Genomic DNA, 15,233 nt, shown 5'->3' with positions numbered 1-15,233 from the left:
GGAGACCACCGGATGAGACCCACCCCCTCTGCCCCTCTCGTCTCCCCCGCCGTCTCCTTCCACCCCTCCACCATCTCCCTGCCCTTGTCTCTGGACTCTGTCAGCGTGAGGACAAGGCAGGGAGGGACCCAGACTCCCCCTTGGTGCAGGTCACAGCTGCACCACAGGGAGGCCGGTCCTGCCGCTCGTCCTCCCCAGGAGCTGGAGATGCAGGAGTGGGGGCGACAGGTGGAGGAGGGCAAGTCCTCCACGGAGCACATCAGCTTCATCGATGAGGAGGAGCCAGCGTTATGAAGCTGGGAAGTAGCAGAGAATGGAATCGACAGAGCTCAGATCAGGGAATGAAAAGCAGCGGGAAACAGACAGCTGGTCCAGTTCACACAGGAAGTGCTAAAAGGACAGACAGGTAAACAGAGACACACCTGGGAGGACAAGACGCAGCTGTCAGCGAATCAGTGTGAAGGTACATTTCTACACTGACGAACCACAGAACTACAACAGCACAAATTGTCTTACAGTATCAACACTCCAGTAGCTTCAGTCGCTCCGTGCGGCCGCTGGGACTCACAGGACGCGAGCTCGTCTTCAACGCGGCTCCGTCCACCTGAACTCAACACGCGACGATTGCTTTTTAAACCCAGCATGGACGTCTCCTCCTCTTCAAAAGGCAGGTACAAACACATATATCTCAGCGGGGGAGACGTGTCTTTTACCCACACTGCACTGGGACTGGGAATGTAAACTCCTGGTTCAGTCTCAGTCACGTCAGATCACCTCACCTGTTGAGCCAGTCTACGGGATTATTTTTTTTTTGTTATCTGCCTCTGGGCTGGTGGAGGCAAACACTCATCGACTTCGGATCACCTCCTTTAGAGTCACAGACGCCATCGTCACTCACAACAACAACAACAACAAATCTGATTTTAAAACGTTCAAATTTCTTTCCCTGTAAAACAAGCTTGCAGTCGAGTCACATCTGGATTCGTGATCAGGTCGTGTGCCAAAGACAAAAGTTTAAAAAGAAAAAAAAAAGCAAGGTTAATGGAAGAAGTCACAAACAGCATCAATACATCCCCGTTTATCACCGCCATGACTGTTTACAACCAGCCTGCCAGATTGTAGAGCAAACTCCCACATCACTCCTGAGCTTTAGCCATCCAGCCATTCGTGCCTTCTCCATAATAAAGACATAGACTTCCCTATGAAGTTCTTCACCTGTTCATTACAGGCAAAGCATTTGGATCAAAATTTGACATAGAAAGCCATCAGCGTCACCTACAGACAATACTTGCACCTTTATCTCAAATGTAACTGAATTTATTTATTTATTGAGGCATGTATTTATTTATTTTTGTTGAAGCGATGAGGAAACATTTTTTTGCACGTCTGGGAGATGTAACAGAAACAGGCTGGGGAGGGAGGTTTACCGTTTAAATATGAGTGTCACTTTCCTAATTCTTATGTAGCACACACACACACACACGGAGCAGATCCTGCACATAATTCTCATCATCTACGAGCCCTTTGCCAACCACTGAGCTTTACGCTGGTACGAGACAACAGCCTAACTCTAAAACTACAATACCCAGGCTGCATCACTATGGAGGCCTCAGGACTTCTGTACATTTCTTTTCCTTTCTTCTTGCTTTGGTGAGGTGCTTTGTGCGCCATGTTACTTGTAATATAGACAGTCAGATTTCTGGTTTCTATTTTCTGTAACGGGAGCAGGGGAGGGACGACCTGGACTCTTTACACTCAAACACAAAGATTCACTGAGCAGGGCTCCCAACGGTGTCTGTGGAGCTCTGATCCCGTGGGTCATACTCTGGGGTTGGAGGGGGGGGGGGGTTTGGGTACATAAAAGGGTTTTAAATCAAATGCATGACACAGCTTTTTTTTGCATGAGGAATGTGCCTGCTTTTGAGCTGTCGAGGGGACGAGGGCTGATGGGAGTCGACGGACCGCCCGCCCGCCCAAACTGGAGGCTGTTGGGTTTCAGATGTATTTTATTAAAGACTGCTGTTACATAAGAACTTTACCAGGATTACATACTGTACAACAATAAAGAAGTGTTGTTTTGTAAGATCTCAGACTCCTGTGCTACTGTGGGGAACCGTTAGCCCCAGGTTAGCCCTGTTAGCATCATTTCTCTATACAAGAAATACCAGGAAATGATGAACCCAGAAGTTTGTTAAAAAGACTCTTTTCAAAATCTGAATGTAAAAATATTCCATCTGCTGCTGCAAAAAAAAAACATGATGCGACTGCATTTCCTGCAGAGCTGCAGTGATTAGTTGATTAATCAATCAGCAAGTAATTTGATAATCGAGAAATAGTTTTTATACTTTCTCAAATGCTTTTCTTCGTCACATGATACATTTTGACCTGTTGGTTGAACAGAACGAGACGTTTGGTCTGTGGGAAGTTATAACGGGCATTTTTCACTATTTACTGTCATTTTTTTTAGGCGAAACAATTAATAAAATGATTGATCCATTGATCGTTACCCGCAGCACTAATTTCCTGATCCAGGTTGAGGGAAATTACATGTTCTTGCTTTTTTTTTTTTTTTTTTTTTTACAAAATCCAAGAAAAATATTAATGCTATATTATTATAAAATATTAACATTCAGATAATTGATTGTAAAATATTAACTAGATAGGAAGTAGCAATATAGAGAACTATAATTGATTTTTAAAAAGTTTGTTTTTTTTATGATGACAATGATACAATATTTATGTATAAAATTAAACAAAGACATTATTTCCAGCAACCAATCTTTGGATCAGGAAACTGAAGGAAATGAGTTACACATTTATTTTTTATGCAGCAAATAAAATAGTTTTTAATCCAGATTGTTAAAGAGTTTCCCCCTGTAGGCAACCATCAGCTGTGATACTAATTAAATGGGAAATGCACTGTACTCATGTACACTCAGCTGCCAGTTTATTAGGTACAATACAACAGTCCTGCAGTAAACCCTCCTTCATGAAGGTTATAATGTCCAGCTTGTGTTTTACAGACGTGTTGATTCAACGTGAGGCTGCAGTTTGTTCTGCTGCTGCTGCATTATTAAATTTTATATTTTATTATTATATTAAACACCTCTGTATAACACAGTGCAGTTCTACAGCCCCACAAACTGCATCCTCAACCATCAACGCCTCTTAAAAACACGTGACCTTTCTTCAGACGACGTGGATCAGAGAACGACTCAGCAGAGAAATAAAAGTTTACGCTGGATTTGATTCTTTGCACGGGACTCGACACACTTGATTCAGACCGGCTGCTGAGGTGAAACAAAAGACACAAGACAGAGGAACTCCTTCTTCAGGTCTGCATATATTTTCAATGATAACATTCATTCTATCAGAGCTTCAGTAAGGTTTGAAATGTCAGGGAACAACACTCTAGAAAAATCCTTCTGGGAGAAGAAATTATATGATCGAGGGAGGAAACACGACGTAGCACTCGATTCTGCCGCTGCGGGTGCACTTAGTGCTTTTACCCTCCAGGGGCCAGTCTCAAATTGTTCTTCCTTCATTCCTCGCCATCTACTCTTGTTCTCCGCTCACTTCTCAAAAACACGTCAGAGGAAAGAAACCCGGGAGGAGCTTGAGAAATTTTCATTTAAACTTTTAACAAATGCTCGTAAGAGAAAACGATAGAGGTGTGAGGATTCATGCGTCCTCTGATCTCTGGTGTTGTGTGAACTCATGCCTGTTAGTTAGTCACCGGCAGGTCAGAGTAAGCCCTATCAGCTCTGGAACTACATTTCCCATTGGGATTATAAAGGACATCCGACAAAAGGTGACAGGCTCCAGTGAAAACACAGAACCACGACGGTGAAGAGAAAAAAGAAAATCAGGGGAAATACATTTCTTCTCCTTATATCACCTCTACACACCAAGTTCAAAGTCAGATACACACCGGATTCCCCGCACTGTGCCGACAGTCGTGGTTCAGAGAGGATGAATAAAACAAACGAGAGGGTCAGGGGAAAATAAAAATCCAAAAATATATATTTATGTTTATATTTATATATATTTATATATTTACGAGGTATGTATCCACAAAAAAAAGAAAGAAAAGAAAACACCCAAAATTTCAAAATAGGCAGTCTGTGTTTTTCCAAATGTGTCCTTACTCGTGACGCCTGAAGGAAACATTAATATTAATAGTAATATCATTAGTTAAAAATTAAAAAAATAAAACTGGGAAGCTTTACTGTCCAACAGCCGTGCTCTTGTGTCAAACCTCGTAGTCCGGTTCTCCGAGACCTGAATCTCCACCATCAGGAGTCCAAAAGCACCACGGCGGCGCTGGTGTCTGGCTGATGCACTCCAAAGAAAAAAAATAAAAATTCAAAAACCTTAAATCACAAAGTCCCAAAGGAAAAAAAAAAAAATTCACTTTGTCCTTGAAGGAAGAGAAAAAAAAAAAAAACCCAGAAGAAAAAACAAGTGAAACCCTCCGAACCGTTGATTTCCCAACAACCACGATCTCAGAGTCTCCAGGATGAGGTTTGGAGCGAGCACAACGTTTTGAGGTGGTGGTACCGGGTGGTGGTGGGTGGGAGGGAGGTGAAGGGAGGCCAGCCACAGGTCCAAAACAAAAGGTGTCTTTGTGCAACAGAACAAGCCTCAAGATTAAACAAAAACAAGGAAAACAAAAGAACCGATGGCAGGTGTCCCTCCCGACGATTGTTAGTTAGGCTGGCAGTAGAGGATCTCTGCCCTCTGTAGTCATGCTAGGTACTGCTGCATCGCCGTCTTCGCCCTGAGAGAGAGAGAGACACACACACACACACACACACACACACACACACACACACACACACACACACACACACACACACACACACACAGTCAGTCCAGTGTGCTCAGCAGTTTCAGTGTCTAATGAATAATGGTTTGTTATTGTGGCCCACCTGTCACTGAGGCTGGGGTCAGAGGCCTGGGTGAGTTTGTGCAGAATGTCCACGAAGCCCATCTCCCTCAGCTTGTCCTGACGGTCCTGAGAACCTGGTGACACACGAGAACGCGGAGAGGAAAATTAATTAACTCCAGCATCTACATGTGCTACTTTAAAATGAACAAGGTCAGAGGTTCACGGCTCCATAAAGGACAGAATCGGCTTCTTTAAACATTTAATTAACCACAATCAAAGTGTTTTGCAAGACAAGAGTTCACTGTGTCTAAAAGACGCATCTCATTATCATCATCAGAGCGGAGGACACATGATCTGATGCTCTGCAGGGGCAGTAATGGAGGAGGCGCTCGCCTGTGTCTGTGGTGCACCGAGCCAAGCTCAACAGCCGCGGTAAATACTGTAAAGATTGGTTTATATATATTTAAAGAACTGATATTACATATAATTGATATCAATTAATCCAGTTTGCTGCTTCTCCCTGTCCTGTATAAAACTAAAGTAAATACCTGCGGGTTCTGGACTATTGGTCAGAAAACAAGATATTTGAAAAGTTGTGATTGGAATATTTCTGTCGTCACTTGCAGCCCTAATATCCTGCACCCTTGTCTTCACTGTAGCGTGAACACGCCTTCACACCATCAACGTTTCAGCAGAGACGACAGAACTTCATCTCTCCTCACATCCCTCTTTCCCTTTCCTTTATTCCTCCTCGTGCGGCGAGTCTCTTACCGTCCTCCTCGTTCCAGATGAGGTTTGAGATGCAGAAGGTGGCAGCGAGCTGCAGTTTCACATTCGAATGACCCTGAAGGAAGCAGAACAGAAACTAATGAAAACATCCCATAATCAGTCAGTTGGCAGAATATACCACTTCAACAAGGCTGAACTGCAGGAGATGTTTTTAATAAACAGTACCATGTAGTATTTGATTTTCTGGAGCATGTCGTCATTGGTCATGATGAGCTCCTTGGCGGTGTTGCCGTCGGCGATGTTGGCCAGAATGCACAGCGTCTGACAGATGAGAAGAGCTGCGTTACATCACTGCCGTCACTTGGACATTTTGTTCTTAGTGATTCATAAAAAGAACAAGTGATTCTCTCTCATGTGTTTCCAGTTCCACAGACGTCTCGGCACCAATGAAGGAATGGAGACCGAGCGTACCTGCACTCTGCACTGCGGGTTTTTTAATGCAGCTGTGGGTTGAATTCGGTATGAAAGCTGTTGCTGAGCAGGAGGCGGAGGGAGAACTCACCTGTTCTTTGACCTCTATACTGTGCTCTGCCTCCAGGATCAGGGTCACCGCCTGCATGATCTGCTTCCCGTGAGAACTCATGATCTGGTCGATGTGCTGACGACACGAGAGAGAGAGAGAGAGAGAGAGAGAGAGTCAGAGAGAGAGAGAGAGAGATAGAGAGAGAGAGACAGAGAGAGAGAGAGAGAGAGGGGGAGAGAGAGTCAGAGAGAGAGAGTCAGCATGCATGTTGTACTTTATGCAAATCCAGCACATGCCAGGTCGTGTGAGTTACTACAACTTTACTGTGACATGCCACAGACGCTGAGTGGAGTCTCTGACCGTAGTCTACATACACTCAGTGGCCACTTTATTAGGTACACCTGTACAATCCAATACAACAGTTGTTTGTTGACAGGTGATTATTCTAATTCATCTTTATTATTAAGGTTGTACAGAAGAAGGTTTTTCTAATGTTCAGCTGCCTAATGTGTAAATGTGGCAGACAAAATATTAGAAGTACCTTCCAATATGACGCAGTTCAGTTCAAGCACTATGTGGAATTATCCTCATTCTGACAGTGTCAACAAACTAGAAACCCTCCGCCGCTCAGACTAGTTCCAGGTTACATCCCTGTTTATCCAGAGTCAAATACAGTATGAACTATTTGTGAGATGTTATAATTACTGTGAAGTCTTGAGTTATGGCTAAAAAGTGTTTTGTGAGGTCACCGTGACCTTTGACCACTAAAGTCTAATCCGTTGAGTCCAGGTGAACAACCTGAGCACAACATACAATAGGCATGAAGGAGTGAAAACTTAGCTGCTGTATTGGACGTTAAAGACGGCGCTTGTGTGTGTGTCTCACCGGGCGAGTTGAAAGCAGATTTCGCAGCAAACCGAGGGTCTTCATCAGCACGTTGGTGTCGGGGTCCGACAGCAGACGGAACAACTGCTCTGTGCCCAAACACCGAACAATCTCCACCTTCACCTTCTGATCGGCCTGGAACGCCATGTTCTGAACACACACACACACACACACACACACACGGTTTGTATTTAAAATCATCAGGGTGTCAAAGTGAATCATCAAAAACACAACTTTCTCTGAATTACTTTGAATGTGACACGATGGACAGTGAGTGTTTAACAACGCAGAGAGAGAAAAAGAAAGACAGAGAAAAATAGATGACGTATTAAATCTAAACATTCACAGTCCTTGAAAACAAGTCACACATTCAGTGATCTCTCCAGGATTCTGCTGAAGTGAAAAAGGAGTCTGTTGAGACTTAAAACCCTCTTCTTACCATCAGGGCCCAGATCCCATTGACCCTCAGTGCAGGACTGTCACTCTGGGTCAGACTGCATAGTAATTCAATCACCCCCGACTCCAGGATGGGCTGCAGATACAGAGAAACCACTGGTCTCAATATTAAACCCGTCATTTGATGAACTGTTATTACAAAGATCTCCTCATTTACAAGTGTGTGAGAACGTGTGTGTGTGTGTGTGTGTGTGTGTGTGTGTGTGTGTGTGTACCTCTTTGCTGGGTGAGAACTCCAGCAGTAGATTGCATAGTGTAGAGGAGGCCATGACCAGGACTTCGTCGGGGGCGTTCTGCAGCAGCTACACACAAACACAAACACACCATGTCACTCAATGTTCATCGTTTATTTTCACCCTGACACGCGTGTCCTCGTCCGGCCTGAGAGCTGAGACCGGTCCCAGTGACGTGCTACTGCTGGGCGTCACTGGACGCCACTGACCTTCATGAGGGGTTTCCACACGGCGTGGTCGTGGAAGCTGGTCCTCAGCTGCTGCACCGATCGCGACAGACTGTGAAGACACCTGGACAAAAATAATAATAAATAAATATAAAAAAATGCACTCACATTTTATTATTATTATTATTATTATGTTATTTAGCAGAAGTTGAATCATTTAAAGGTTTGATGCGTCATGCAGATTTCTGGGAGGACGTGGACGCGGTTCAAAGAAACGTTGTACCTGACGGCCGCCAAGCGGACTTTAATGCTGGATTCTGATAGGCCACTGACTATCCTGTCCATCATGTTCTCTGTCTCTGTGATCTGAAGACAAAAAATAAAAGAAGAGGGGGTGCGTTAAAGAATAAACTCGTTTGCACTAAATACAAGTAAAAAATACACCTGAGGAAGGGTCACCTTTTTGCGGATGTCCTCGTCGTTGGAGCCCAGCGAGGCGTAAAGTTTGAAAGCAGCTTGTCTCAGCTCGTGTGCGTGTTTCAGGTCATGGTCCAGCTGCAGGTGACAGGAAGTGAGCAAACAGTGAAAGATGATACATTTTGAACCATTAAAAACATTATTCGCTAAAAACTACACCAAGCAGTAGAGCCAAATCCAGTTCAAGCTGAATTTACTCACTGTTTCCCCTCAGCCGCTTCCTGTAATTGAAATAAATTCATTTTGATGAACTACCTTCTTGGTTATTTAGTTTGTTATATAACACAGATAAGGTAGTAGCTGAATCCAGTCATGGAGAATAATAAAACTTGTGGTTAGGTTTTTTTTTTTATGAACACGTATTTAAATTTACTGGACTCTCATTTAATGTATTATATTGATTTAGAGGTAATTATTAACAAGTGTAGATGGAGAGCTACATTTATACAGTCAGCCTGAAAACCTTTCTGCTGTCTGTCTTTGCAGCACTGAAGACATTCAGAAACACTGAGGATTACTGGGTCACAGCTGATTATAGAAGCATATCTAGATTGGCTCCAGCGCTGTCTGAAAGTCTAAGCAAAAAAAATCTGTTCAAGTAACAAAGAGCCTTTAATTGGCCTTAAGAAAAATAATTGTGATTATTAGTTTTAGCTATGCTATTAGCATGACTGTAGGGATTTAAAGGCTGGTTGGTCGGTACTTTGGTCCTGGTTGAAATATCTGAATCAGATGGATGCCATTAAATTTTGAATTCATGGTCACCAGAGGACGAATGCTACTGACTTTGACTTTACTTTTTCTCCTGCATCATCACGAGGTGACATTTGTGAGTTTGGAGAAATGTTTCAACAACTGTTGGATGGATGGCCATGATACGTGCTGCAGATATTTACCTCAGGATAAACTGTAAACACTTGCTGGTCCTGAGTTTTCATTGAGCATCAGATCAAAATGTCAACACTTTGGTTTATGACCAAACTAAGATGGCAAACATGGTGAACACTGTACCTGCTAAACATCGGCATGTTAGCATGTCGACATTAGCATTCAGCTACAGCCTCGGAGTGTTGATGGCGTGGCTGAAAACACTAACACATACATGTAACATCTGGCAAACACCTGCCCCCTTTCCGTCTTGACAACACAACGTTACATGAGAAGGACCCTCCCCAGGCCCACTGACCCACCCTCTTGATGTCAGTGATGGCGGACACAGAGCTGGGGTATTTAAAGTAGTCAGCCAGCATGGCCACCAGGTGGTCGGTGGTGCTGGCGATCCTCTGCAGCTCCACGTCGGGCTCCATCAGGTAGGCCAGCGTCTCTGCACCCTCCACCCTCTCCTCAAGCAAATGCTCTTTACTGCACATCCGCACCAGGCACGGCAGCGTCTGGATGAAAAACAGAAAGTCATATGTACAGTACAATGATAATGATGATAATGATGGTAAGTGGAGGTGCTGAGGTCTCAGAAGAGCCGGACCTTCAGGACGATGCAGCTGTCGTCTGTCCTAATGGCACCCGCTCGACACATGTACGTTAAACTGAAGGAAAGAGGTCGCGTTAGAGGAAAATGTATACAGGGAATATAGGAAATATATTACTAATGAATAATAATTCATATGGGTTTACGTCACTCACCATTTGGCTGCTGTTAGCTGCATTTCAATGGGTTGATCCCTTTGCATCATTCTGACAAATACCTGAGAGAGCAGCTCCCCGTCCACCAGCACTGGCAAGAAAAAAACATAGATAAATGGATATAAGAGGAGAGGACACGAGGAGAGGAGACGACGAGAGGAGACGACGAGAGATTTCCTCACCATTCACCAGTGTCATGGAGACCTGAGTGTTCTCATAGGCCAGGACTGAGAAACACTTTAACGCCTGCATCCGGACCTGGAGAGGTGTGAAGAGGAGAATGATATAAAGAGGTGACTTGGTATAAAGGTTGGTTAATACTGTATATCCACTGACAGAGGGGCAGCTTTATACCTTATAAGAGGGTGAGATTAGCAGAGGGGCGATGTTCTGGATGGCGCCGTGGTTGAAAAGAACCGTCTGGTGCTCCGGGGTCTGCGGAGAATAAACATCCAGTCAACAATGAATCGTGGTCTGGGCTCCAAGTGTGCTGGACTCCACTGTGTTTGTGTGTGACCAAATACCAACAAATACCTTACAACAGTGGGAGAAGATCTGTGTGATGTACTCCTGGGTTCTCTGTGAGCGGCTCAGTAGAGACATTAGATGGGGAATCACAGTGGGGTCCTGAAACGAAAACACACAAATGGTAGTCTGCACTCAGGTTCTGTCCAAAATCACATTGTCGCTCATGTGTGCAGCAGGCAGAACATGTACAGGACAACCTACAGTATAGAGCAGCTGCACAGGTGTAACCGGGCTGATGAAGACAGTTCTGAGGCATCGAAGACAGGCTTCAATGAAGATCAGGTCTGGACACAAGAGACCTGTGAACACACAAAACACACGTGCTCTTTAGCTCTGTCTCCAAGAAAGTCACTTAGGCTGTTGTCCTCTGCAGTATTTGCATGGGTGAGAATGTGTGTGTCTGTGTGTGTGTGTCCAACCTTGAAGAAGGGCAGGGATGATGTGACAGTCCACCAGGGACTTGATGTTGTTCTCGGTGCCCATGGCGAGGCTGCCCAGCACCACGGCACACTCGGTCCGCAGCTCCAGACTGGACGAGCTCTGCTGGAGCAGGTATAGTAACCTGGGACCAATGAACAAACACACACACACACACACACACACACACTAAAGCAAGTTGACTGTAAACATGCCAATTATGTGTGGAGTGCAGAGAAGCTGGTGACAGTGAGTTCGGCTCTGTGTTTTTATTCTCTCATAAACTACAAGTTAAAGTTGCTGTTACTGTCATTTCATTGATAGAAGGGAAAATGTGTCACACAATTACATTAGTGGGAAGAATAGAGTGGTGTGGACTGAATTCAGGTCTTGTTAGTTTTACAGAAGCATCTTGTGCACCACAAACATCTTGTGTATCCCTTGAGTGCACCTGAATGAAAACTTTAAAAAAGGTCATAAAGTGGAGAGACAAAAAGGAAAGAAGTGGAGAGGTGTGCAGAGACGTACCTCGGCACGGCTCCGAGGACGATCAGATTGGCCTTCTGCTTGTTGTTTCCTATGACGGCATTCTTCATGTCACTGTGAAGTCAGACATGGGCACACGGATGAGAGGTCGCTTCATGGTCATGTGTTTGGAGCAACTGTGACAAATGTATTTCGCTGGCATGATGAAAGAGTTGATACGGGAACGCTTTAGATCATGGCAACATACGGTCCGACATTTGTGTTCCCTAACTTCACATCTAGTTCTAATGTACCTACATGTACACTCAGTGAGCACTTTATTAGGAACACCATAAAAATCCTGTTTTTGGCTCCAGTGGAAACTCTACAGATTGCTGTGTGTGAAAAGTGTCAGAAACCAGCACGTCTGACACCAACAAACACGCCATGGTCAAAGTCACTGAAGTCAAATTTTCCCCCTATTTGATGAATGTGAATATTAACTGAAGCTCCTCACTTGTATCTGCAGGATGCTGTGTATTGCAAAGCTGCCACATAATCAGCTGATTGGATAACTGCACGAATAAGAAGGTGTGCAGGTGTTCCTAATAAAGTGCTCAGTGACTGTATGAACCAGTACATCGTTGGTACAAAAAATTAGACTGTTGATTGGGAAGATTTAATGTTGTGCGTTATAGGCCATAATGTAAAGCATTATTGTTGATATACTGCAGCAGCAGGTCAGGATAAAAAGGAACTTTTATTCTGAGAGTTAGAATGAAAGTTACAGCACAAAAGTAAAACACATTACGTTTCATTAAAGATGTATTTCACCCAGTGTTGTCTCTTGATAATATAAGTTTAGCTAATAGTAGTGAGACTGTCCAGAGATCTGTGAGGACAGTATGTAGTAAATCTAAGAAGTCATGAAGACAGCAGGCAGGCAGAGGTTAGCCAGACTGATGTTTCCTAATTGGACCAGAGAAGGTTCACATCAGGCAGATGTACCACATATTCTTGCAGGGACACAGAATGAGCCTGTTCGCTTGTGTTCACTGTATTTTTTTTTCCATGCAGCCTTTCCCCTGCTCTGCGAGTGCCCCAGATGATATCAAATAGCAGGTGAGTGAGGCTAGTGGAAAAGTACAGCTGTAGCAGGCAGTCAAGTCAGTCAGGTGCTCGGCTAGTGGAGCGGTACAAGCCGTAACCAGAGCTAGTCTCCTCAGAAGTTAAAAATAACGATGTAATAGTCAGAGTCCAGGTCACTGCAGTCGAGACAGAGAGTGAGTGTGTGTGTGTGTGTGTGTGTGTGTGTGTGTGTGTGTGTGTGTGTGTGTGTGTGTGGGGAGGGGGTGAAGTCATACTGGACAGTGAAATGCATTTTGAGATGAAAGGCTGTGCATGTAAACACAGAGGTCATGCTGCTACAGGAACACCAACATCATGAGTAATGTTTTCTACAGAATAAGTTCAATGTACGATATTCAAAGAGGTAATTCTATTGGCAAATTTAATCAACAACCTGTAAAAGACATTTCAGCAACACCAGCCGGTGTAGAAGAGGGTGGCCTTTATTCAAATAATGCATTTCAGCACAGGACCTTCATCAGTGTTCATCATAAAAAAGAAAAACAAATCTGGTGGAGTGACTGGCTGCACTGAAACACACTGGCTGAATAAAGTACGAGCTCTTCCAGTAAGATGGCTGATGAAATAGAAAAAAGGCCAGGTTATTATTTACTGCAAAAGGATTTGTTCAAACTCTGTTTATCTGTATATCCTTTGCATTAGGGAGGACAACATATACAAATGTGTGTTGGACAAAGTGTTGGTGGACTTACATGACTCCCTGCAGCACTTTCTGTGGGTCGGGGTCAAACAGTCTGTCAACATAATGGCGACTAGTGGCAGTGACCTCCTGCATGAGGACAAAAATAACAGACCCATTAGTGACAAAAATCAGTGACATGACAATTTCCCAGCTACACCTATCTGTACCTTGATCAGTTTCTGTCTGACATATATACTTCACACAGCAGAAAATGTCAAATAAAGTGTATATTTTTACATCAATTTAGCAGCAAACTAAAGTTAAGAAGCAGAGAGGTAGAGTTTGATGGTCTCTATGTTTACATAATTAGGATTAGGATTATTTCTATCTTGAATATCAAACCTCCAAATATTTAAAAATCAGCAGATATTTTATAATTGAACTAAATTAAAGGTTTTTTTAAATTGCTTGTCAACACTAATAGACCCAGAGTCGTACACACTGACACATACAGCAGAATTCATGGCACCAGGACCCTTCAACAGCTGTTAAATGTGGCACCCAGTGGCTGAATGTGACACCAGAAAACTTTGTTTATATCACTGACAACTTTAACCAGAACCTTCCACATAACCACAGAGGAGCAAACCTCAACCAGCTGACCACACACTGATACTACAGGCTTCTGGTGCCAACATGGTGCTGGCAAGGTGCTCAGCACATTCTGTACCTGCATTAACCTGCCTTTACAAATCTGTTTTGAAAACCAACTTTTATATGCATTAACTACATGTAGCTTAAATCAGGCAAATAGAGGACACACAACAACTGAGCTGCTTGTGTTTGTTAAGGTATAACAGAAGCTACCATAATATCTTAGAAGGTCTGCAACAGTGTTCTTTCTGCATGGACCTAACGTGGGGGCGTTTCACTAGTGTGATCCTGAGTAAGCTCGTTTCCGCTGCCAATTTAATGCTAACTTTAGCAAAAATACACCTGACGGCCACTGTCACCTGCTAAAATAAATTACAATACCACACTAACTATTTACTAGACTTTTGGCTGCTGACAGAGCTAATTTTACCCTGTGAAAACTCATGGAGGAGGGCACCCAGTGAGGGATGTTAGCTTCACTAGCTTAACCGTATGCTAGTGGTTAGCTAACGCTAGCTATCTTAACAATGTTTGCTACTGTAATTGACAAACTGCGGAGATTACGAGCAAGTCACGTCGGGTGGTTGGAATAAAAAGCTCAGTACTGCAACTTCTTTTCCACTTTGCATTATGCATTTTTTTTTTTAAATGTATTTGGTTTGTTTCAGGACGAACAGTGGTGACAGCACTGTCACTTAGCAGTTAGCTGCTAACTCATTCCGACTGTCACTGACAGCTACTTCAGTCGTTTGATTATGTTTACTTTACACACCGACGGGGCGAACGGACATTAACCACACGCATCCCTTCACATGTTCGGAACGTTCCCGCCCGCGCGAGCAAGGTCAGAATAAAAACCGTTCCCACCAACAGCTACGTAGGCGCACCGCTACAGTGCTACATGTTGCAAAGCCTGTAACTTAGCTTGCAGGCTAACAGAAGACACAAACCTTCACAGTTTGACTGATTAAATTATATTAAGCACTCGCTGCTGGAGTTAGCGTACTGTAAATCTCACAATGCTATTTGAAACTATGAGAGTGACACTCACAGACAGCACACTGATGCGGAGAGGGGCCTCCAACAAGCACGCCATCTCTCTTCCCCCGATCGAGCGCCCCAATCGGCGCAGCACTCTGCAGACACTCCGCCCCCCAGAGCAGCTGTGAGCGGATTTTAAAAAGTAACTGCAGCTCAGTCACGCAGCTCCTCGCTAGCGTTATAATAAAAACAGCTGACTATATTCCTGTATGGGCTGAGTTATAATCACTAGCAGCAGATATACAAGAAGAAACAACAGCGCTAAGTTGGCGAGCTGTATGACAGACAGTGGATTTGTCAATGAGGTAAATTTTGTTTATAAATGTGACGTAGGTGAAGTCTCCTTAATTTAGTT

The 15,233-nt window shown here is 43.8% G+C and overlaps 2 protein-coding genes across 2 annotated transcripts in view; one reads left to right on the top strand and one right to left on the bottom strand.

Annotated features, from left to right (window-relative positions):
* Positions 1–1,825, top strand: part of kcnh3 (potassium voltage-gated channel, subfamily H (eag-related), member 3) — a 125,537-nt gene extending 123,712 nt beyond the window's left edge. The window contains 1 exon segment of the mRNA XM_087175677.1: positions 1–1,825. This exon segment is cut by the window's left edge and continues 81 nt beyond it. Within this exon segment, the coding sequence (XP_087031803.1) occupies positions 1–294 (294 nt within the window). The 3' untranslated portion in view covers positions 295–1,825.
* Positions 1,826–1,988: 163 nt separating this feature from the next.
* armc8 (armadillo repeat containing 8) lies at positions 1,989–15,177 on the bottom strand. The gene is made up of 22 exons (XM_023412524.2): positions 14,889–15,177; positions 13,254–13,330; positions 11,476–11,547; positions 10,950–11,092; positions 10,732–10,829; positions 10,537–10,629; positions 10,357–10,437; positions 10,185–10,260; positions 10,003–10,093; positions 9,845–9,905; positions 9,552–9,752; positions 8,344–8,439; positions 8,168–8,250; positions 7,927–8,008; positions 7,700–7,786; positions 7,468–7,560; positions 7,029–7,178; positions 6,183–6,278; positions 5,846–5,941; positions 5,663–5,735; positions 4,932–5,025; positions 1,989–4,780 (listed from the first exon to the last, which is right to left on the bottom strand). The coding sequence occupies exons 1-22, from the start codon at positions 14,931–14,933 to the stop codon at positions 4,747–4,749; spliced, it is 2,022 nt and encodes a 673-aa protein (XP_023268292.1). The 5' UTR covers positions 14,934–15,177; the 3' UTR covers positions 1,989–4,746.
* Positions 15,178–15,233: the final 56 nt, after the last annotated feature.

This window comes from Seriola lalandi, unplaced genomic scaffold (assembly GCF_002814215.2).
Source record: "Seriola lalandi dorsalis isolate HSWRI2012SDOR001 ecotype SW California unplaced genomic scaffold, Sedor1 jcf7180002054482, whole genome shotgun sequence".
NCBI lineage: Eukaryota > Metazoa > Chordata > Actinopteri > Carangiformes > Carangidae > Seriola > Seriola lalandi.
Note: the sequence above shows the minus strand (reverse complement) of the source record. Positions and strands in the feature narration are given on the sequence as shown.